The sequence below is a fragment of the Bos taurus genome, chromosome 13, assembly GCF_002263795.3.
Source record: "Bos taurus isolate L1 Dominette 01449 registration number 42190680 breed Hereford chromosome 13, ARS-UCD2.0, whole genome shotgun sequence".
In the NCBI taxonomy this organism is placed as follows: domain Eukaryota; kingdom Metazoa; phylum Chordata; class Mammalia; order Artiodactyla; family Bovidae; genus Bos; species Bos taurus.
Window position 1 is genome coordinate 6,641,776 of NC_037340.1, and position 22,366 is coordinate 6,664,141.

At 38.3% G+C, this 22,366-nt stretch overlaps 1 protein-coding gene across 1 annotated transcript in view; it reads left to right on the top strand.

The window, feature by feature from the left end:
• The window catches only part of SPTLC3 (serine palmitoyltransferase long chain base subunit 3), a 148,458-nt gene that overhangs the window by 42,320 nt on the left and 83,772 nt on the right, over window positions 1–22,366 (top strand). The window contains exons 3-4 of the mRNA XM_002692040.6: window positions 10,963–11,117; window positions 11,747–11,895. Coding sequence (XP_002692086.1) covers window positions 10,963–11,117; window positions 11,747–11,895 — 304 coding nt within the window. The remainder of the gene's footprint in view (window positions 1–10,962; window positions 11,118–11,746; window positions 11,896–22,366) is intronic.

Consider the following 22,366-nt stretch of genomic DNA (forward strand, 5'->3'; position numbering starts at 1 on the left):
GTAAAGCCCAGATATTTCTGGTTCATCCCCAGAGATTTTTACTCCCACATATAACAAAAACGGTTCAGGAAGTTGTAACTAGAAAATGTGGACATAAATCTCCAAATGTTTGCATGAATTAAAGCTTGCTCATTCTTATCCATACTTGGCATTCTGAAACAACAGCAGGATGGGCCCAGTGTGACTTTCTCCTGAGTGTTTTGAAGGATGGGGTTCATGAAGGTCACTGGGTGTGAGGCATGGTTTTGTCCAAAGCAAACAGACGGCCCAGTGCTGGGCTTCCTGTTTGGATCTGGGTGGGTCCAAAATGAGAGAGTTTCCCTGGGAACCCAACATATTAGCCAGCAGCTTGTGGGGTGGGAACGCTTTAGTCCCTTCATTCTCTTCTCAGTTAACAACCAAAATGATCTTTTTTTTTTTTTCCTCTAATTTTATTTTATTTTTAAACTTTACATAATTGTATTAGTTTTGCCAAATATCAAAATGAATCCGCCACAGGTATACATGTGTTCCCCATCCCGAACCCTCCTCCCTCCTCCCTCCCCATACCATCCCTCTAAACCTTTTTAAGTCAGTTCACATGGGCATCTCTGGCCGAAAGCCTTTAATGCTTTCCTTTGTCGCTCAGAGTAAGAGCCAGAACTGGTCAAGGTGCTACAGAACCGCCCCCTTGATGAGCCCTGTCCCTGTTCCACAAGGACCTTCTTCCTCTTCCTCAAACACAGCCCCTCACACCTACCACAAGGATTTCTCACTCGCCTTTCCCTCTGCTCAGAATGATCCTTCTTCCCTCAGATACCAGCACAGCTCACCCCCTCACTTTCTTCATTAAATCCATCCGGACATCACCAGCTTTAAAGGCAGCAGGAGTCACCAGCAGTGGTATCACTAGACTCCCCAACCAGGCTTGGTTCCAAATACCTTCTGGCTGCTTCTCAAAAGCAAATGCACCCTCACAAGACAGGCATATTTTCCATGATTGCATCTAGCTTTGGGGAAAAACTCCAAAATCAAAGTTTGAGAAATAGTTTGTAAAATATGACCATGAGTAAAATCAGATTATAACTACCCATGGAGAGTTTTCAGGTCAACATTTATTTTGTGATTGTTGTTTAGTTGTTTTGTTGTTGTTTAGTCTCTAGGTCCTGTCTGACTCTTTTACAACCCCCCATGGACTGTAACCTGTCAGGCTCATCTGTCCGCAGGATTTCCCAAGCAAGGATTCTAGAGTGGGTTGCCATTTCCTTCTCCAGGGGATCTTCCCAAACCAGGGGTCAAACCTGCATCTCCGGTGCTGGCAGGTGGATTCTTTACCACTGAGCCACCTGCGAAGCCCCAGCGTTTATTTGGGCACCCACAGGCATGAAACCACAAACACCCACAGGCATGAAATTTCTGACGTGTCATTAAAATGTTAGTCAAATCATTTTGCTTTAGTTCTTTCACAGTATAGACTTTTCTGCTTCCCTTAGCAAGAAGGAATCTGCAATAATAGGTTTTTAACAAGAATAGTAGCAAGGTTGATGGATCTTGATAAAGTAGAGCTTTGCTAGCATCTATCAGTTAGTACTAAGCCCATGTGTGGAATGAGTGGGTTATGACTAGCCTCTTCCTGTGTCTCTTTCCCCTTTCCTTTTTATTATGGGAATAGCTGCAAAAGCTACGTTCATCTTTCCTTTCTCTTTCGTGCACTTACTTACACAGATGCTCATTTGCCTCACCCTCTCCCTTCCTTAAGGTATGTTCATAACATACATTTGTTGTGTGACTGTCTTTTTTATTTTTTCAAGAAATTGTACGCTGAAGATCTTTACCTGCCAGAAGAGGATTACCTTCATTGTTTTTAATAGCTACATGATGGTATTGTACAGTAAGGTTATATGATTATTTATTTTTATTGTTGAAAATAATGCTTCAGTGAGCATCCTATGCATTTATTCAAGGATAATGCATAGAAATGACTTTCCGGGCCCAAGAAATAAATATTTTCACTTCCAAAATATTGGCAAATTGCCTTTAAAAAAGATTACATAGCATGTCTCTAGTAGTATGCAAGAGTGCTTGCTTTCTTGCCAGCACTTGATACATTGATATTATCAAAATATTTCTCATTTTTGCCAATTTGATAAGGGAGCTTTTTTTTTTTAATGTTCTTGTGTTTTTCTGCATTTCCCTGGTTAATAATGAGACTGAGCTTTTCATATGATTATTTCTCATGTATGCTTACTCTTCTTGTATTTCCTATTGATATCATTTGCTCGTAATTTTATTAAATTATTTTTCTTATTGATTGAGGGAAGCTCTTTCTGTATATCCTTTATCAATAATTTGCCTCTTAAATCTGTTTTAATTATTTTTTCAATTCTGTTTCCAGGCTTTTAACTTTCTGTGCTATATTTAACCACACGTATATTTTTAATTTTTAAATCACATGTATCAAACACCTCCTTAATGTTTTCTTTGTTGTTGGTTTTGCTATTTTTTGCTGTCCTTTCTCTTTGTGAAGGGGGAGTAGTTTAGGAAGGCTGTTTTCATCTTGTAAGAAAGATAAAAATTTTTCCTCTAGTTTCATTCAGTACTTTTATAATTTGGAGTAGTTATTCATTTAATCTACAAACTCATCTAGGATTTAATTCCATGTGCTCTGTGAAGTAGGACTATTTTTTTTATTGAAGTACAATTGTTTTACAGATTTGTGCCAAACCCTACTATATAGTAAAGTGACTCAGCTATATATATATATGTGTGTGTGTGTGTGTGTGTATGTATATATATACAATCTTTCTTTAATCTTCTTCTCCATTATGGTTTATCACAGAACATTGATAGTGGTTCCCTGTGCTATACATTAGGACCTTGCTGTTGATTCATCCTAAATGTAATAGTTTGTATCTACTAAGCCCAGTCTCTCTCCCGACCCCCACACCCCAACAACCACAAGCCTGTTCTCTATGTCTGTGAGTCTGCTTCTGTATTACAGATAGGTTCGTTTGTCCCATACTCTAGATTCCACATATGAGTGATATCATATGGTATTTGTCTTTCTCTTTCTGATTGGCTTCACTTGGTATGATCATCTCCGGCTGCAGCTGTGTTGCTGCAGATGGCATTGTTTTGTTCTTCCTTATGGTTGAGTAATATTTCATTGCGTGTACACGTATTCACACCTTTGTTCACTCATCTGTGGATGGACGTTGAGGTGGTTTCCATGTTGCTGCTATAAACAGGAGTGCATGTATCTTTTTGAATTGCAGTTTGTCTGGATATATTCCCAGGAGTGCGATTGCTGGATCATATGGTATTTCTATTTTTAGTTTTCTGAGGCATCTCCATACTGTTTTCCACAATGGCTGTACCAATTTATATTCCCACCAACAATGTAGGAGGATTCCCTTTTCTCTGCACCCTCTTCAGGATTTGTTATGTGTAGATCTTTTAATGATGGCTATGCATTGGAGAAGGAAATGGCAACCCACTCCAGTGTTCTTGCCTGGAGAATCCCAGGGATGGGGGAGCCTGGTGGGTTGCCGACTACAGGGCTGCACAGAGTCGGACATGACTGAAGTGACTTAGCAGCAGCAGCAGCATTCTGACTGGTGTGAGGTGGTACCTCATTGTAGTTTTGATTTGCATTTCCCTGATAACTAGCGATGTTGAGCATCTTTTCACATGCCTGTGGGCCATCTGTATTTCTCCTTTGGAGAAATGTCCACTAAGGGCTTCTGCCCGTTTTTCAATTTAGTTGTTTGTTTTGTTGTTGTTATTTAGTTGTGTGGGCTGTTTTTATCCCTTAGAGATTAAGCCTTTGTCTGTTACATCATTTGCAAATATTTTCTCCCATGTCATAGCTTGCCTTTTCATTTAGCTATTGTTTTTTAATGGTTTCCTGTGCTGTGAAAAGCCTGTAAATTTAATTACATACCATTTGTTTATATTTTTATTGCTATTGCCTTGGGAGACTGACCTAAGAAAACACTGGTATGATTTATGCCAGAGAACATTTTGCCTAGGCTTGCTTCTAGGAATTTCAAGGTGTCATGTCTTATGTTAAGCCCTTTTGAGTATAGTGTAAGAGTATGCGCTAACATCACTGTCCACCTGTCCCGTCACCTTTCCCATAACATGCAGCTGTCCACCTTTCCGGGCACCATTTGCTGAAGAGAAGTTTTCCCATTTTATATTCTGCCTCCTTTGTTGAAGGTTAACTGACTGTAGATGGGTGGGTTTATTTTCCGGCTCTCTATTCTGTTTCATTGATATCTATGCACATTTGCAGAGCAATACCACCCTGCTTTGCTTACTGCGGTTAGTTGTATCTGAAGCCTAGAAGAGTTATGAAGGGGACTACTTTTTCAAGGGATTTTTAAATTGTCTCAGTATCAGTAATTGAATAGTTCAATTACTTTTACCCACTGACATGAAGTATCGGCCAACATGTTGATTTTTTAGGTGAATTTACAAGTTTTCAAGTAGTTTGTAAAGATTTTCTCTATATACACCTTAGAATTAGCTTTTCAGGTATTGAATTTTTAAGAAGGAACTGTTGCTGCTTTAATTGGTAATGTATTAAATCTATGTTTTGACTTTGGAAAATTTGACATCTTAATAATAATATAATATTTTTCTTTTTATTCTTTGCATTCAAAAAGGTGGTATGTCTCTCCTTTTATTTAGATATTATGTCCTCAAATAAAATTTTATTTATTTTTAATTTTTATGTATTTTTTATTTAATTTTTTTAGCTTATCTTATTCTAAAGTCATCATTTTCTCTTATTATTGTTATTTGGGTACAATTTTTTGATTATGGTACTAATTAAATAGTACTTTTCCCCATCTTCGATTCTAATTAGTTATTGATGGCATACAGGAAAACTATTGCTATTTTCATATTTTAAGTTCAAAAACTCTCACCTCAATGAATTCTCTTTTTAGTTGTCACAGCTTCTCAGATAGTTGTATTGGAATTTCATGTGTGTCATAGAAAACTGTATATTGTCTTTTGATCTATTGTAAAAAACTTGTTAATTATGCTATTTTTTGTTTGTTTGTTTTAATTTATTTATTTTAATTGGAGGCTAATTACTTTACAGTATTGTATTGGTTTTGCCATACATTGACATGAATCAGCCACGGGTGTACATGTGTCCCCCATCCTGAACCCCCTCCCCCCTCCCTCCCCATCCCATCCCTCAGGGTCGTCCCAGTGCACCAGCTTTGAGTGCCCTGTTTCATGCATCAAACCTGGACTGGCGATCTGTTTCACATATGGTAATATACATGTTTCAGTGCTATTCTCTCAAGTCATCCCACCCTGGCCTTCTCCCACAGAGTCCAAAAGTCTGTTCTTTACATCTGTGTCTCTTTTGCTGTCTCGCATATGGGGTCATCATTACCATCTTTCTAAATTCCATATATATGCTTTAATATACTGTATTGGTGCTTTTCTTTCTGACTTCCTTAACTCTGTATAATCGGCTTCAGTTTCATCTACCTCATTAGAACTGATTCAACTGCATTCTTTTTAATAGCTGAGTAATAATAGCTGTATATGTACCACAGTTTTCTCATCCATTCGTCTGCTGATGGACATCTAGGTTGCTTTCATGTCCTGGCTATTATAAGCAGTGTTGCGATGAATATTGGGGTACACATGTCTCTTTCAATTCTGGTTTCCCCAGTGTGTATGCCCAGCAGTGGGATTGCTGGGTCTTATGGCAGTTCTATTTCCAGTTTTTTAAGGAATCTCCATACTGTTCTCTATAATGGCTGTACTAGTTTGCATTCCCACCAACAGGGTAAGAGGGTTCCCTTTTCTCCACACCTTCTCCAGCATTTACTGTTTATAGACTTTTTATAGTTTATTTTTATATTTATATTAATATAATATAATTTTATTAATTAAATAAATTAAATAATATAAACATTTATAGTCTATTGTTTATAGACTTTTTAGAAAACCTTTTTGCCCTCACCACAATCGGTAGTTTCCCTAACAGGGAGTGAACCTGGGCCCTCAGGAATAAGAGCATGGAGTCCTAACTGCTGGAGCACCAGAGAATTTCCTGATTTTCTTTTTAAAATATCTACTTTTTTGTCATTTCACAGGGCTTTTAAGATGTGTGGAAGAACACATCCAAGCACTGAATGTACCATCTTTTTTCAACCTCTCTCTAATTTCTTAATAAGAAAAATCAGATTTTGCCCTTCTTACTTTGTGTTTCTCGTACTTCAGTGAATTGTCTATAATAAAATTACCCTTCCCAACAAAAAAGGAAAACATAAACATATTTTATTATTTTTCTGAGCTCAACTGTGGTAAGAGAAACAACTCTTTCTCAAAAGGAAGTAATGCAATAACATGAAATATTAGGTGAAAAGAGAAGTGTTACTGTCAGCACAAGTAAAAACTGTGTTTGATAGTGACTTTTCCCTCTCTCTACAAATCCATAGTTCTATTTACTACTGAATGAGAAGGTAGTTAAACCCGAAATGAAGAAACATACTTCCAAATTTGGTAGTATTTTTTGCAATAGACCATGGATATGTTCACTTAGCCCTGCAGTGTGGTTTGTTGAAAAGAGTATTCATTGGTACAAATCTCAATCTGTCCACTCAGATTTTCTGACTTTCTGTTAAATTGTCTATAAAAATAGGATAGATAAATCTATAACACTTGGAAAATGATAAAGTACTTTACAGGGTTACTGGTAGAAAAAGAAAGAAAGTCATATTGCAGAAGAAACAAGGTCATTTTGCGGCTGTATTATTATTATTAGGGTTTCTCCACCCTCCTATAAGGCTTCCCTGGTGACTCAGCGATAAGGAATCTGACTGCCAATGCAGGAAATGTGGGTTCTTTCCCTGGGTCAGGAAAATCCCCTGGAAAAGGAAATGGCAACCCACTTCAGTTTCTGCGCTAGGAAATCCCATGGACAGAGGACCTGATGGGCCACAGTCATTGGGATCACAAAGAGTTGGTCGCAAGTTAGCAATTAAACAGCAACGATGACCCTCCTATACCCTACTCCAGAAAATGATTGTGTTCTTGTGGCCGAGGGTTCACTCTCACATCCACCTTTTGTGTCAGGAAGAAAAATATAGTTAGTAGACCATGTGACTCAGAGGATGAGATGGCTGGATGGCATCACCAACTCGATGGACATGAGTTTGAGTGAACTCCAGGAGTTGGTGATGGACAGGGAGGCCTGGCGTGCTGCGATTCATGGGGTCACAAAGAGTCGGACACGACTGAATGACTGAACTGACCTGAACTGAGACCACGTGATGAGCTAAATATGCAGATGGATAAAGATACATCCTATTGCAGCACTTCAGCTTTTGCAACAGCTAGTCCAGATTCATATTTTGATATAGTGACAATGCTGTGGGAGGCTTACCTGAGACTAGAGGACAATGACCTTTGGAAGGCATTCACTGCTCGTAAAGAAACCTCATAGTGCTCAAAGGAATGAGGTGAGGTGAGAAAACACCTACACAGAGGCAGGAACCTTCATGGCTGCAGAGGAATAGGAGCTCTGTAACTAGAAGGCAGAACTTCTTCGCTGGACCAACCAGATCTAGTTTTTTGTTTTTTGGTTTTTTTTTAAATTTTTATTTCATATCAAAGTTTAGCTGATTAACAATGTTGTGCTAGTTTTGGACGTACAGAAAAGTGATTTGGTTATACATATGGCTAATGTTTTTCAAATTCTTTCCACATTTAGGTTTTTACAGAGTATTGAGCAGAGTTCCCTGTGCTATACAGTAGATCCCTGTTGGGGATCTATTTTTAATCTAGCAGTGTATACCTGTCAATCCCAAACTCCCTAACAATCCCTCCCCTATACCCTACCTCCACCCCCAGCAACCATAAGTTTGTCCTCTATGTCTGTGAGTCCATTTCTGTTTTGTAAATATGTTTATTTGTATCCTTTTTTAACGATTGAACATATAAACAATATCATATGTCATTCGTCTTTCTCTGTCTAACTTACTTCACTCAGTATGATAGTCTCCAGCTCCATCTTTGTGGTGGCAAATGGCATTATTCTTACATTCTAAGCTTTCCAACCTCATTTTCCCCTCTCAGGAACAGGTAGATGACTGAGCCTGTGATTCAGATTTAAGTTAGCATTTATACCACCCACAAAACATAGCTCTACTTGGTTAAAAATTGCCCTACCTCTTCAACAGAGAAGTTTCAAGTGGCTAATTTATAGAAATTTCTATTGCATGTGGAGATTATTCCGTAGCAGAAAGTCCTCTCTCACCCCACAAAATTGGTTAGAATCCCCATGTCTTGCTTTCAGAGCTTTTATCTCAATAAAGAGCTAGCTTCCCATTTCTTCACAGGTAGAAACTCTGGACCTCTGAGCCAGGAGCCAGAAGTTTGGGCAGGGCAGAGCATGTTCTCACCTCCCCTCGGGGACGCCTAGAGACACATCTTCATGAGACCTCAGTGACAGAAGCTGCAGACTTTTTCTTAACTCCTCCATGGCATGGCGATTTGTTGGCCTTCGTATACCATATTATAGGTCACTTTTTGAAACTTTTATTTTATATTGAAGTATAGTTGATTAACAATGTGTTAGGTTCAGATGTACAGCAAAGTGATTAAGTTATATATACACATGTATCTGTTCTTTTTCAAATTCCTTTCCCATTTAGGTTATTAGAGAATATAGAGCAGAGTTCCCTGTGCTGTACAGTAAATTCTTGTTGGTGATCTCTTTTAAATGTAGCAGTGTGATGTCCAAAGTGACTGCTGGTAGACCAGATGGAGCGGAGGTTGACCAAAGTCCAAAGTACTCAACTAATTGGGCCTAGTTTTCCTCACAGGTCAAATGCGTATTTGAACTCCATGATTTCCGTTGTTCTTTCTGCCCTGGTATCTTGAGCATCTTGAGCATCTTGTGGTTCCATGTCTGAAATCAATTTTATTTTAATTTTGTAGGCATACTATTTTGGTTCTTTTCTTTCTAAAATCAGCTGTTTTCTTAAACCAAAGTTTAACTTCTCCTCTAAACTAACTGCTAACTCTATTTTGTGTCAGATTGCTCATAAAACCTAGAACTATCATTCCATTCAGAGTCCAGACATATTACTGACAGATCTACTTCTTTCTTTTCTTTCTTTTTGTAAGATAAGTTTAGACGACTTCATTTCAGATAAGAAATTAAAAATTAGAAATAGAAGGACGCAAGCAATGTTTGGGAATATAGAGTAACTGACAGATCAGTTTAAAAAAAAAAGAGGTCTGAGAAAAATGTATGAAATCAAAACAGAAATAGTTTGAAAAAGATTTTCCTAGAATTACATAATCAAATTTTCTCTCAAATATATGTCCATTTCCATGTTAAATGTAAAAGGGTACAATTATCATAATCTATAGATTTAAATAATAGTAAAATCTATTTAAGGGCATTTCACTATTTGAGAGAAAATATATTTGATATGAGAATTTCAACTTACAAATGTCATCAGTAGAGTTGCCCAACCATCCTTCAAATTCACGTGCACTAGTCCCCAGGACTTTTTCTTATAGACGATCACAGTTATCCCCAGATATGATGCCATTGTCACTAAAAACCAAAAAGTGAAATAACAGAAAAAAACTGTGTCATGGATCCAGCCAGCAGCCATCAAAAGATGCAGATTCTATCTTTTTCCATCCGATTGGACCCTCTCAGAAGATGAGAGGGCCAGATTGGTAGCATAAGAAGTCCTTCTGCAAAGCCTTTCCCCATCATCTTCCTTGTGCCTTTAGGATATAAGTTCCATTTCATAAGAGGAAGAAAGAAGTTAAAGAAAATGAGAGGGGGAGTAGGGAAGCTCACCACTCCCAATCTTCAGTGGCTCCTTACTGCCCCCAGGGTAATGTCTGAGTTTCTCATGAGCACATGTAAGGCTCCCATGTCCTGCACCCAGCAGATTCGGCAGCCTCACCCACACTGCAGTGAATGGTAGGGAACTCAGGCGACAGAGCCAGACCAGCAGAACCTTGGCTTTGACTCCAAGTGAAGTGGGAGCCATTATAAGCTTGAAGCAAAGAATGACAGGATCCATCATGTTTTATTCTTGCTCATTCTTCTCAAATATACCCTACATTTCCGGCAAAGAGACCAATTTACACTGAGTGCCCTCTCTAAGCATACCTACCCATCGTAATCTCATCACACTGTCAGTGACCATCTCCAAAGCCTCTCCTGCATAAAGCCATCTTGATTCCTCTGGCATAACATGATTCCGCCTCTGGATAAAATCTTACAAACACCCAAACTATTTGACTTTGCCCGAGGTTTGCATTTTCTACCTTGTTCTAGCTTAGGAGTTAGATGACAAAGTCAAATATGTCTTGCTCTGAGCCTCACCTGGATTGCAGGTCCCTCGGGCATGGATGACATTTGATACAGCGAAACAGTGCTGTTGCTTCAACTTTGAGAGAAGCCAAATGCCTCCAGAAGCTCTCCAACTCAGTGTCTATGCCCTTGGTCACCTGCCAGCAGTTATGCCCATAGATCCAACAATTCAAGTTCATCCACGTTTCTAAACACGTTATGAGTGGGACTATTCGTGGTCAAAAAAGTTAAGACCAAATAATCATCCAACTAGTTCTTTCCAACTAAACTGCTTTAGACATAAACACCTCTGGGTACATTTTCAATAAAATTCACTGGGATTCATTGTCTCCAGCATTCTTTTGGAGATTTGTGTTGTGCTATCATTTTTGATACCTTTATTTGCCACAGGTTTTCCTTCTCCCACTAAAACGGAACCTCCTTGGAGGTGAAGAACTCACAGAGTTATTTGTGGACCCGGCCCATCCCCTTACCCAAAACCCTTGCTCAAAATATTTGCAGATGGAATATTTTCATGGCTCCTCCACATCTTTCAGTGTTTATCTGTAAATGAACTATAAAAAGGGAGAGACCAAAGTAAACTTCTGCCTCTCTTATAACAGGATTTTGTGCCACTGTATCAAAACTTTGAGAATTTTTATATACGGAACATTTATATGAGAATCAGAGACAACTGGAACCGGCCCATCTGCAGTGCCCCGGGAGCTGTGTTCGATGTGATGGAAAGGGTGACAGATGACTACAACTGGACATTTAGGTGAGGCAGCCATCTGGATGGGCTTGAAAGAAAATGCTTTCAAGGAAATTCTAGCATGGGTGCCAGATTACAGATCTGAAAGAAAAACAGCAATGAAACAGCTGGTCTTCCATCATTCAGCCCTTTGCAAGCCCTCATGGTGCCAGTGGGGAAGTCACAGTAATTAAGTTGCCAAGGGCAGCTTATTTGTATTGCAATTAAGAGAAATCTGTGGCAGAAGGTGCAGGATACACAGAACCAGCCAGGAAGAGTCTTTTTCAGCTTTATTGACAAATTGTACCCTTCTAGTTCCAGCTGAAGGAGCCCATGATGACCATGGCTGTTTCTCTTTTGAAAGTCCTTGCTGCAATTTAAACCAAGGTGTCATGAAAGCAAGCACCCAAGAAAAATCAGAGCTGAGTAATACTCTATGGCCCAGCTACCTTTTCCCAATGCTCTGCCCAGATTCATGATGGAGTTACTCTCCTCCAAGGGCAAATCATTTTGTGGTGACAACAAGGCTGATCAAAAGGAAAATAGAAAAGATGTGATTTAGGCCAAGCCTAAGATCTCTTTCTGGTAGTATTTTATGGTACCCTAGGATGATATTGAATGAAAAAGTCCTTTGTGTTCACCTGACCTCTCTGCAGGTTTACTGGAAGAATCATCAAAGATGTCATCAATATGGGGTCCTATAACTTCCTTGGCTTGGCAGCCAAGTACGATGAATCCATGAGAACAGTAAAGGAGGTTATAGAGACATATGGCCTAGGCGTGGGCAGCACCAGACAGGAAATGGGTATGTACGTTCACTATTTTGAAATTTTTTTCAGTTAGACCTGATTCCTGTGGCTACTTCTCAAATCTAGATCATATCTAGATTGTGTGCCACAAAAAGCTATTTTAAAATACAAAAAGAAAAAGGTATATTATGGCCTCTTTGAAAATTTCAAACATTATGCTCATACTAGGCAGTTTATTAAGATTTTAATTCTCCAGAACAAATAAAAATGATTCTCTCCTCACCATGTGATCTGAAAAAAGCAGCTATCATACCTCTTCTATCTGGCCCTTTTCTGAGTCATTTTCTCCACTTTTATTAAGCAGCTTTGCTATTTTTCAATCACAGGCTTCCCTGTCCTTCACTATCTCCCAGAGTTTGCTCAAACTCATGTCCATTGAGTCAATGATGCCAGCTTTATTAAACAGGTTTATTGAGGTTTAATTATGCCTTGAGATATAATAGGAAATGGCAAGCCTTGCTAACACTCTTGCCTGGAAAATGCCACGGACACAGGAGCCTGGTAGGCTACAGTCCATGGGATCGCAAAGAATTGTACACAACTGAGCAACTTCATTTCTCATTGAGGTATGATTACTATTAAAAGGAAAACATTGTACTTATTTAATATGTATAATTTAATGAGTTTGGACATATGCATATTCCTGTGAAACTGTCACCACAATCAAGGTAATAAATATATCTATTACCTAAGAAAGTGTCATATCACCCTCCTTTTCGTGGTAGGAACACTTAGCATGAGATTAACTCTTTTTTTTTCTATTTTTCCCCTAAATAAAATTTTATTTTTACTTATTGAAGTATAGTTGACTTATAACATTATGTTAGTTTCAGGTGTACACCTAGCAATTTTATATTTTGAGGTCTACTCTTTTAACAAGTGTTTCTAGAGCACAGTACAGGATTGTTCTAGGCATTGTGTGGTAGGGAAGATTTCTAGAACTTACTCATCCTGCATCTCAGAAGTGTCATACCCATTAAACAACAACTTCTCATTTGGATTTAGCTCTTTCTCCTACTTCTTTTGGTGATACCCACCACTTTTGTACTTGACTATTGCCTATTTCTGCTCCTCCTGTGAAGGGAGGAATGGGTCTCCTTGACTGTTGTGTTGAATGAATGGATGGATGAATGATCAATGAATGGGAAAGGTAGAGCCAACAATCTTTTTATTTCTTTTTTAGCTGAAACAATTTTCTCTTAAAAGAGTAAAATCTGAGAAGGAAACTTCTGCTCCCCACACTTCTGGGAGAATGAGGGAGCAGCTTGTTCCTGTAGCTTGGCTTCACTGTTCCTGGCCCAGTGTCTTCTCCTATATGATCTCATTTATGCCTCTCCAAAACCTGTGCTGTAGAGGCAGTACAAGTGGTGTTATTCGCATCTTCCAGAGGAGGAAACTGAGGACCACATAACTCAGTGATGTGCCCACAGTGGCAGCTGCGGTAACTCCTAGTCTCACTCAGCTTTTCTACTAAACAGTTTTCCATCTGGGATAATAAACACAGGGCTCACCAGATCAGCCTCAGGCCTAAGAATCAGATGCAAATCTACCAAAAGTGGATTCACCATTCATGAAACATGCCACTCCTAGAGAACCAGTTGGCAGAAGGGCTTTAAAAGCCAGCAATTAAAAAGACCGGTGCAATAAATCAATATCACAGTAATCCAAGTCTATGCCCCAACCAATAATGCTGAAGAAGCTGAAGTTGAAAGGTTCTATGATGACCTATAAGACCTTCTAGAACTAATAGCAAAAAAAAAAAGATGTCCTTTTCATCATAGAGGACTGGAATGCAAAAGTAGGACGTCAAGAGATACCTGGAGTAACAGGCAAATTTGGCATTGGAGTACAAAACAAAGCAGGGCAAAGGCTAATAGAGTTTTCCCAAGAGAATGCACTGGTCATAGAAAACACCCTGTTCCAACAACACAAGAGAAGACTCTACACATGGACATCAACAGATGGTCAATACCAAAATCAGATTGATTATATTCTTCGAAGCCAAAGATGGAGAAGCTCTACACAGTTAGCAAAAACAACACCAGGAGCTAACTGTGGCTCAGATCATAAACTCCTTATTGCCAAATTCAGACTCAAATTGAAGAAAGTAGGGAAAACCACTAGACCATTCAGGTATGATCTAAATCAAATTCCTTATGATTATACAGTGGAAGTGAGAAACAAATTTAAGGGGCTATATCTGATAGAGTGCCTGATGAACTATGGACGGAGGTTCATGACATTATACAGGAGACAGGGATCAAGACCATCCCCAAGAAAAAGAAATGCAAAAAGGCAAAATGGCTATCTGAGGAGGGCTTACAAATACCTGAGAAAAGAAAAGATGGGAAAAGGCAAAGGAGAAAGGGAAAGATATACCCATTTGAATGCAGAGTTCCAAAGAATAGCAAGGAGAGATAAGAAAGCCTTCCTCAGCAATCAGTGCAAAGAAATAGAGGAAAACAATAAAATGGGAAAGACTAGAGATATCTTCAAGAAAATTAGAGATACTAAGGGAATATTTCAGGCAAAGATGGGCTCAATAAAGGACAGAAATGGTATGTTCCTAACAGAAGCAGAAGATATTAAGAAGAGCTGGCAAGAATACACAGAAGAACTATACAAAAAAGATCTTCACAACCCAGACAACCACAAATGGTGTGATCACTCACCTAGAGCCAGACATCCTGGAATGCAAAGTCAAGTGGGCCTTAGGAAGCATCACTATGAACAAAGCTAGTGGAGGTGATGGAATTCCAATTGAGCTGTTTTAAATCCTAAAAGATGATTCTGTGAAAGTGCTGCACTCACTATGCCAGCAAATTTGGAAAACTTAGCAGTGGCCACAGGACTGGAAAAGGTCTGTTTTCACTACAATCCCAAAGAAAGGCACTGCCAAAGAATGTTCAGATTATTGCACAATTGCACTCATCTCACAGGCTAGCAAAGTAATGCTCATAATTCTCCAAGCTAGGCTTCAACAGTAAGTGTACCATGAATTTCCAGATGTTCAAGCTGGATTTAGAAAAGGCAGAGGAACCAGAGATCAAATTGCCAATGTCCATTGGATCATCGAAAAAGGAAGAGAGTTCCAGAAAAACATCTGCTTCTGCTTTATTGACTACACCAAAGTCTTTGTGTGGATCACAATAAACTGTGGAAAATTCTTAGAGATGGGGATAGCAGACCACCTGACCTGCCTCCTGAGAAATCTGTATGCAGGTTAAGAAGCAACAGTTAGAACGGAACATGGAATAACAGACTGGTTCCAAATAGGAAAAGGAGTACGTCAAGGCTGTATATTGGCACCCTGCTTATTTAACTTATATGCAGAGTGCATCATGCGTAATGCCAGACTGGATGAAGCACAAGATGGAATCAAGATTGCCGGGGAAAATATCAATAACCTCAGAGACGCAGATGACACCACCCTTATGGCAGAAAGCAAAGAACTAAAGAGCTTCTTGATGAAAGTGAAAGAGGAAAGTGAAAAAGTTGGCTTAAAAACTCAACATTCAGAAAACTAAGATTATGGCATCTGGTTCCATAAAGTCATGGCAAATAAATGGAGAAACAGTGGAAACAGTGAGAGACTTTATTTTCTTTGACTCCAAAATCACTGAAGATGTTGACTGCAGCCATGAAATTAAAAGATGCTTGCTCCTTGGAAGAAAAGCTATGACCAACCTAGACAGTATATTAAAAAACAGAGACATTACTTTGCTAACAAAGGTCCATCTAGTCAAAGCTTTGGTTATGTATGGATGTGATAGTTGGACTATAAAGAAAACTGAGCACCGAAGAACTGATGCTTTTGAACTGTGGTGTTGGAGAAGACTCTTGAGAGTCCCTTGGACTGCAAGGAGATCCAACCAGTCCATCCTAAAGGAAATCAGTCCTGAATATTCGTTAGAAGGACTGATGCTGAAGCTGAAACTTCAATACTTTGACCACCTGATGTGAAGAACTGACTCATTGGAAAAGACTCTGATGCTGGGAAAGATTGAAGGTGAGAGGATAAGATGATGACAGAGGATGAGATGGTTGGATGGCATCACCAACTCGATGGACATGAGTTTGAGAAAGCTCCAGGAGTTGGTGATGGACAGGGAGGCCTGGTGTGCTGCAGTCTGTGGGATCACAAAAAGTCAGACACAACTGAGTGACTGAACTGAACTGTGCAATAAATTGCCATTCAAATTGAACACATTTTTATCCACATACTCAGTACTTAACTAGAACTCCAGAGTCTATAAGTGGTTTTCCAGATTTCTTGGGAAAGACATGGTATCTTTTTTTTTTTTTAATATTTATTTACTTGGCTACATCAGGTCTTAGCTGCAGCATGCAGGATCTTCGTCATGTTGCATGGGATCTTTTGTTGTGACATACAGACCCTTGTTGTGGTGTGCGGGCTCAGTAGTTGAGGGTCATGGGCTGAGTTGTTCCGTGGTATGTGGGATCTTAGTTCCCCAACCAGGGATCAAACCAATAACCCTTGAACTGCAAGATAGATTTTTAACCATCGGACCACCAGGGAAGTCCCAACACTGTATCTTTATTTTGAGGCATGAGGGCTGGAGAAATAAGCAGGGAGAGGAAGAAAAGTTCTCCTTCAGAAGAGCTGAGTTTCCCACAAGCCTGGAAGGACACCTTGTCAAAAGAGACACGGAGTCAGAGACAGTCACAGCCACCAGAACCTTAAGGAGACAGCCTGGCACAGGCTTCCAGTGAAGACAGATCCAGAATAAGGGTCCCTGATTCTGCAGATTCAACAAACTCAGAGAAACCAGACAGAGATGAGGAACCGTGTCTGCACTGCCTACAGCCGACATGCTTTCCCCACCTGCTCATCCTTCTGAATTGCTGAGCTTTTAATGTTCACTTGCTTCCTCGAGCTCTCCAGCTCAAGCTCTCAGAAGAAAATTTTAACAACTTCCAAGTAAACAGAGAGAGAGCAAAACAAAAGCCACCCGCAGTAATTTTAGCAAATAGAAGAACTGAAAACAAGAATGTAAGCAGTCAAAAACTATATGACTAAACAGGGTACATTTGAAATTGTTTTGCAAGATTAATAGTAACCTGAACATAGCAGGTAGGAATTGGTAATATAGTTTTGAATGCTATTTATTTTAAGAAATACAAGTTACTTTTGAAAAATGTGTACTACATAGAAAATGTTAGCAGGGCCGATAGACTAACAATACTTTGGAAATATAGAGACTTAATTTTTACTAACTGAAATAGCTTCTTGAGGAACTCGAAATAAAAGTTTAGGGACATTTAGATTGAAGACAAAAAGAGAAGAGGACGGCAGAGGATGAGATGGTTAGACAGCATCACCAACTCAATGAACATGAACTTGAGCAAACTCTGGGAGATAGTGAAGGACGGGGAAGCCTGGCGTGCCACAGTCCATGGGGTCGCAAAGAGTCGGACACAACTTAGTGATTGAACAACAGCAATCACTTAAAATACTTCCTAGAACTTTTAAAAACAGTTTCCAACATTCAAAGGGGGAAAGAACACAGAAATCATATTACAAAATAGAAAAATTCAACAAAAAAGAAATCAAGAAGAAATGTTTAAAATGTAGTAAAAGGATAAAACATCATAAATATTATGTTGACCAAAAATATACATTTAGAACACATTTGCTTACTGAAAGCAAAAGACTGAGCCAAAAACTAAATTCAATTATGGGCTGTAATCAAAATACAACTAAATGAAAGTTATTCTAAAAGGTGAAAAAATGGGAAGATGGGTCCCAACCAGACACCTGATTCCACCTCCCTGGTACAAACAACACTAAAAAAACACCCTCCGTGCCCAGGAGAGAGGTTGGGACAGTGGAAGGAGCACTAAAAAGTGCCCAAGAGTAGGGTGTTTGCCAAATCTGCACCTAAAATTTTAAAACCAGGCCCAAAATAGAGCTGGAAATGACACATTTCCAGACAGATACGTACAGAATTGCAAGTGATATTTTAAGATGTGAAGTGCTGTGCTGCTGCTTATTTTTCTGAACAACTAAAAGAGAGCGGAACTTGGAGCTCAGGGAGGTTTGGACCCTCTCGTGGGTGGATTTAACATTTCACAGGCTGAGGGGAGTGGATGACTGTGATGTTTAAAATGTCCTAAACATGAGACAGAGTGAAATGGCAACTTTGAATCGTCATTCAAGCGTTTAAAATCTCTGACCCGTTTTCAATTCGTATCTTCTATGCCAGTGCTGGTTTTTGTTAGAATGCTCCCTGATCTGGGCTGTCTCCTTGAAACTGTGTGCCTTATGCAATGTTTTTGGTCACTACAGACTAGCCTTTTTTTTTCAATAATATTTTTAATCTGTTGTGAAAGATTAGACATTTTTGACTTTAGGTGTGTGACATTACGCTCTGAATTAGGGATGTCTGGAATGAACAGTCTATTAAGTGTTGAGACTGATACTCTTTTTAAAGTGGCTTGCCTTCAAATTTTTAGCTGGAAAGTCTATAGATTAACTGTCTTTGCTGAAAAGTAGCTGGAATAACTACTGAAATTTATTTAGAAATGGATTCAAAAACTACACAGTTATTTAGATTTTTAGCACTAGGATTGAGAATTGTGTAAAAACTGTTCATAATGTCTGAGTAGTAGCATCAAACAATCAGTAATATCTTCAGGAAGTCCTTGGAGGCCTAGTGGTTAGGATTCGATGCCTTCATTGATGGGCCCAGGTTCGATAAATGGTCAGGGAAATAAGATCCTACAAGCTTCACAGCATGGCCTAAAAAAATAAATAAGTAAAAATGAAATGGAAAAAACCCATCAGTATTATCTTTATTATGCAAGATATTTCTGTATGTGGAAGATGTTTGTTTGAATATATTGATTTAACAATGGCAGACACTGATGCAGTCACCCTAAGGCAAGGTATGTGCAGAATTGCTTGTTCTTACGTCACAGGAATTAAGCTTCAAGAAAAGAATAAACTGAAACCTGAAAAATAAATAAATAAATGACCGAAGGTGTGGTACAAATGCAAACAGAAAGGAAAGCAGTTAAGGAAAGTTAAGATTAATGCATGAATTATTAAACATAAGAAGAGATTCATCTTATAAAAATTATGTAGAGAGCCTTCTTCATAATGAAGATCAGTGCAGTGCCCAGAGAGTGTGCATTAAGTAACACAGCAGAGGCATAGATGATTCCTAATTTTTCTATAGAAACTGAAAATTAGTAGGATAATGAATTATCCTAGGAGGTTTCAAAAATCATGTGGGTCAACTTAATGTGCCTGATTAAAAACAAAAGCAACAAAAATAAAAAATGAAATAGTGATAGGAGACTAAAGTAACTTCCACTCTTTGAAAAATGAAGGCAAAAAAAAATAAAGACAAAGAAGACATTGATGGTATAGTTATTGAGTTTAGTTTAATAATTATGTATTTAATGCTGAACTTAAAACGACCAACACAACATTGTAAAGTAGTTTTCCTCCAATTAAAAAATAAACTTAATAAAAAAAGAGAACAAAACATAAATTTTTAGGAAAACTGTTTTGAAAAAAGGAAATAGGAAAAGTTGTTAAAGGCTTTTTTTTAATGATGTTACATACCATAAAAATAAAATTCATGTTTCCTGAAAAAAAAAACCAAAAAAACTATTACCAGTAGATGTAATCTTTTTAAATACTAACTTAATTTTCATACAAATTTACTATATTTTATGCACAAAGCAAACCTCATTAAATTCCAAAAAATGAAATCTACATAGGTCACATTCTTGGGCCACAGTGAAATAAAACTAAAAATTAATACCAAAATTAGAAATGAAACCTTTTTAAAAATCACTTGGAAGTTTTAAAGCCCTGTCCTAAGTAACTCTTGGATCAACATGGAAATGAAGTCACAATGAAATCATATTTAGAAACTAACAATTATGAAAACATCATAGGATCCAACTAGTTGTGTACTCAGAGGAAAATATGTATTCTTACATTACTAAAGTAGTAAAACTGAAGCTAGTAAACTAACCAATCAAAGGAACAAGGGATAAGAGGAAAGCAAAAGTACCGAATTGTTAAAGATTAAAACAGAAAGATAAATTAGAGAAGAGTAATTTCTGTTGTGCTGAGGCACCTATATTTTATAATGACTATATAAGTCACTAGAGGTGATTCTGATGACCACTCAGAGTCACCCACCACTAAGCCAGCATAACCCTGATCCCAAAATTTGGCAAACATTTCATAAAAGGAAAATTATAAGGCAATATTATTTGAGAAAAAAATATATAAGAAATTGGCATTGCATATTCAAGAGCACAGTCAAATAACAGAATACCATGAGCAAGTAGTTCTATTCAGGACTGTAAGGATAGTTAACTCAGTAAGACACTTTGTAACCTTGAAAGACCCAAGAAGAAAACACATGAATATTTTGATAGATGTCACTAAAGCAGTTATAAAATTTAGTATCCATTCCTTATAAAACTTTTAATAGGATAAAGAGAAGAGATTCTTGAATGGAATAAAAAAATATCTACTTCAAACAATAAGACTACACTTTGTGATGAAACTTCTGGTTACTAGAAGCTTTCACTTTGAAGTCAGAGAAAAGATGAAGATGTGTTTTTACCACCATTTTAGTAACCTTTGGAAGTACTAGGTAGCATAATTATTCATTAATTTTTTATTCTTTATGTTAATAAATAGCCACTGAATAAGTACCATGTGACAAAATAAGAAATATATGTGCAATTAAAGAAGAGGTGAACAGATGATCTGGTCGCTTCTTTCTCTAGTTTTTAAGCCTTGATTTTTGAGGACTAAAGCGACCCTCTGAAGGGGCTGTTCTCGAGACTATTATAGAGATGAAGGGTGGTGGAGCAGGAGGGACAGGGTCCGAGTCTACTTTCCACCATTTTACATAGTAAACTAACAAACATTTATTAGAAACAACAAATATTTAATGAAGAATTCAATAAAGACCTAAATTCAAAAAAGACAATTTTAAAAATTCAGTAAGTCCATGATCCACAATCAATAAGAGGACATACTGGGGAAAATAATATTATTAATAAACATGAGGAAAAATAGCACAGACCTAGGGATAAGCTTATTTTGAAAATGTTTAGAACTTATTTGAAGAAAACTATAAGATTTTTATAAAAGACCTAAAAGAATACTTGAAACAAACAGAAAGATATGAGTATCTTAGAAGGGAACATCTCATTCTTAAAATTTGATCCTCTCTTCCCTAATTGAAAGGGTAAATTAAACACAATCCCATGACATAAATAAAAAGAGTGGGCAGTGTGGGTCTAAACTGAAGCTCTAGAGACAGGCACAGTTCGGTCCACCCATTTGTATAAGAAAAAGAACAGTATTTCAAACCAGCTGGAAAAGGGTCAATTATGTCATAATTAATTTTGTGATAACTGGCTGATCATATAAAGAAATCATCCAGATTCCTGCCTCACACATAGTATCTTAGTAAGCTGCACTTCGCTAAACTGCTAATGTGTTTACAATTGTAGGTAAAAACAAAAAGTCACCAGAAATAACTGTATAAATAAAATTGAGACTGAGTGAATGACTAAATGGATGAAAGGATGAACAACTGAACAGAATAAAGCTACTCAGACAATTCAAGTACAAAAGGCACTCGTTTTGTGTCCCTTGGTAAGGACCCTGCTGGAAATGTCAGACTGCAGCGCCCTTGATGTGAGCAATGCTTGTGTCTTAGTCCATGGGCTGATGTAACAAAATACCACGCACGGAGTAACTCATAAACAATGAGTGTGCTCCTTGCAGTTCTGGAAGCTGAAAGTCTGAGATCAGGGAGCCAGCGTGGCGGGTGGGGCCCTCTTCTGAGCTGCCGACACCTCCTTGTGTGTTTCCTCATGTGGTGGAAGGGGTGAGGCTGGCTTTTGGGGGCCTCTTTTGTAAGGGCACAAATTCTATTTATGAGGGCTCCATCCTCGAAACCCCACCAAACCTCACCTCCACATCCAACACTCAGGACATTAGGTTTTCACCGTATGGATTTTAGGGGAACACAAGCATTCAGACTCCAGCCGCCACTTCACTAGCTTGTCACTTATCAACCCTCAGCCCTGCAACCCATAATGACCTCCGGTCTTTCCAATTGTACTCAGCTCACCTGGCAGAATCCGCTTATGTGGCAGGGATCCATTCTAAATGATCTCCATGCAACACAAGCTGCTCAGGTCCATAGAACACAGGGACTCTTCTTGTTCGGAGAGACAAGTTGCTCCCAAGCCACCACTAGCCACAGCTATCCTTTGGATTTCACAAACCTGATTCAGACAATGGTCCACTGTGTGCCTGTGCTTCAGGGAATCAGAAATAGCTTTCCCAGAAACATAAGGCAAAAGATAGAACAAAATGAAACATTTAAACTTCTGTACCAAAAGAAAAAGAACAAACAATGTCAACTAAGAGTCAAAGAACAAAATTAGAATTAT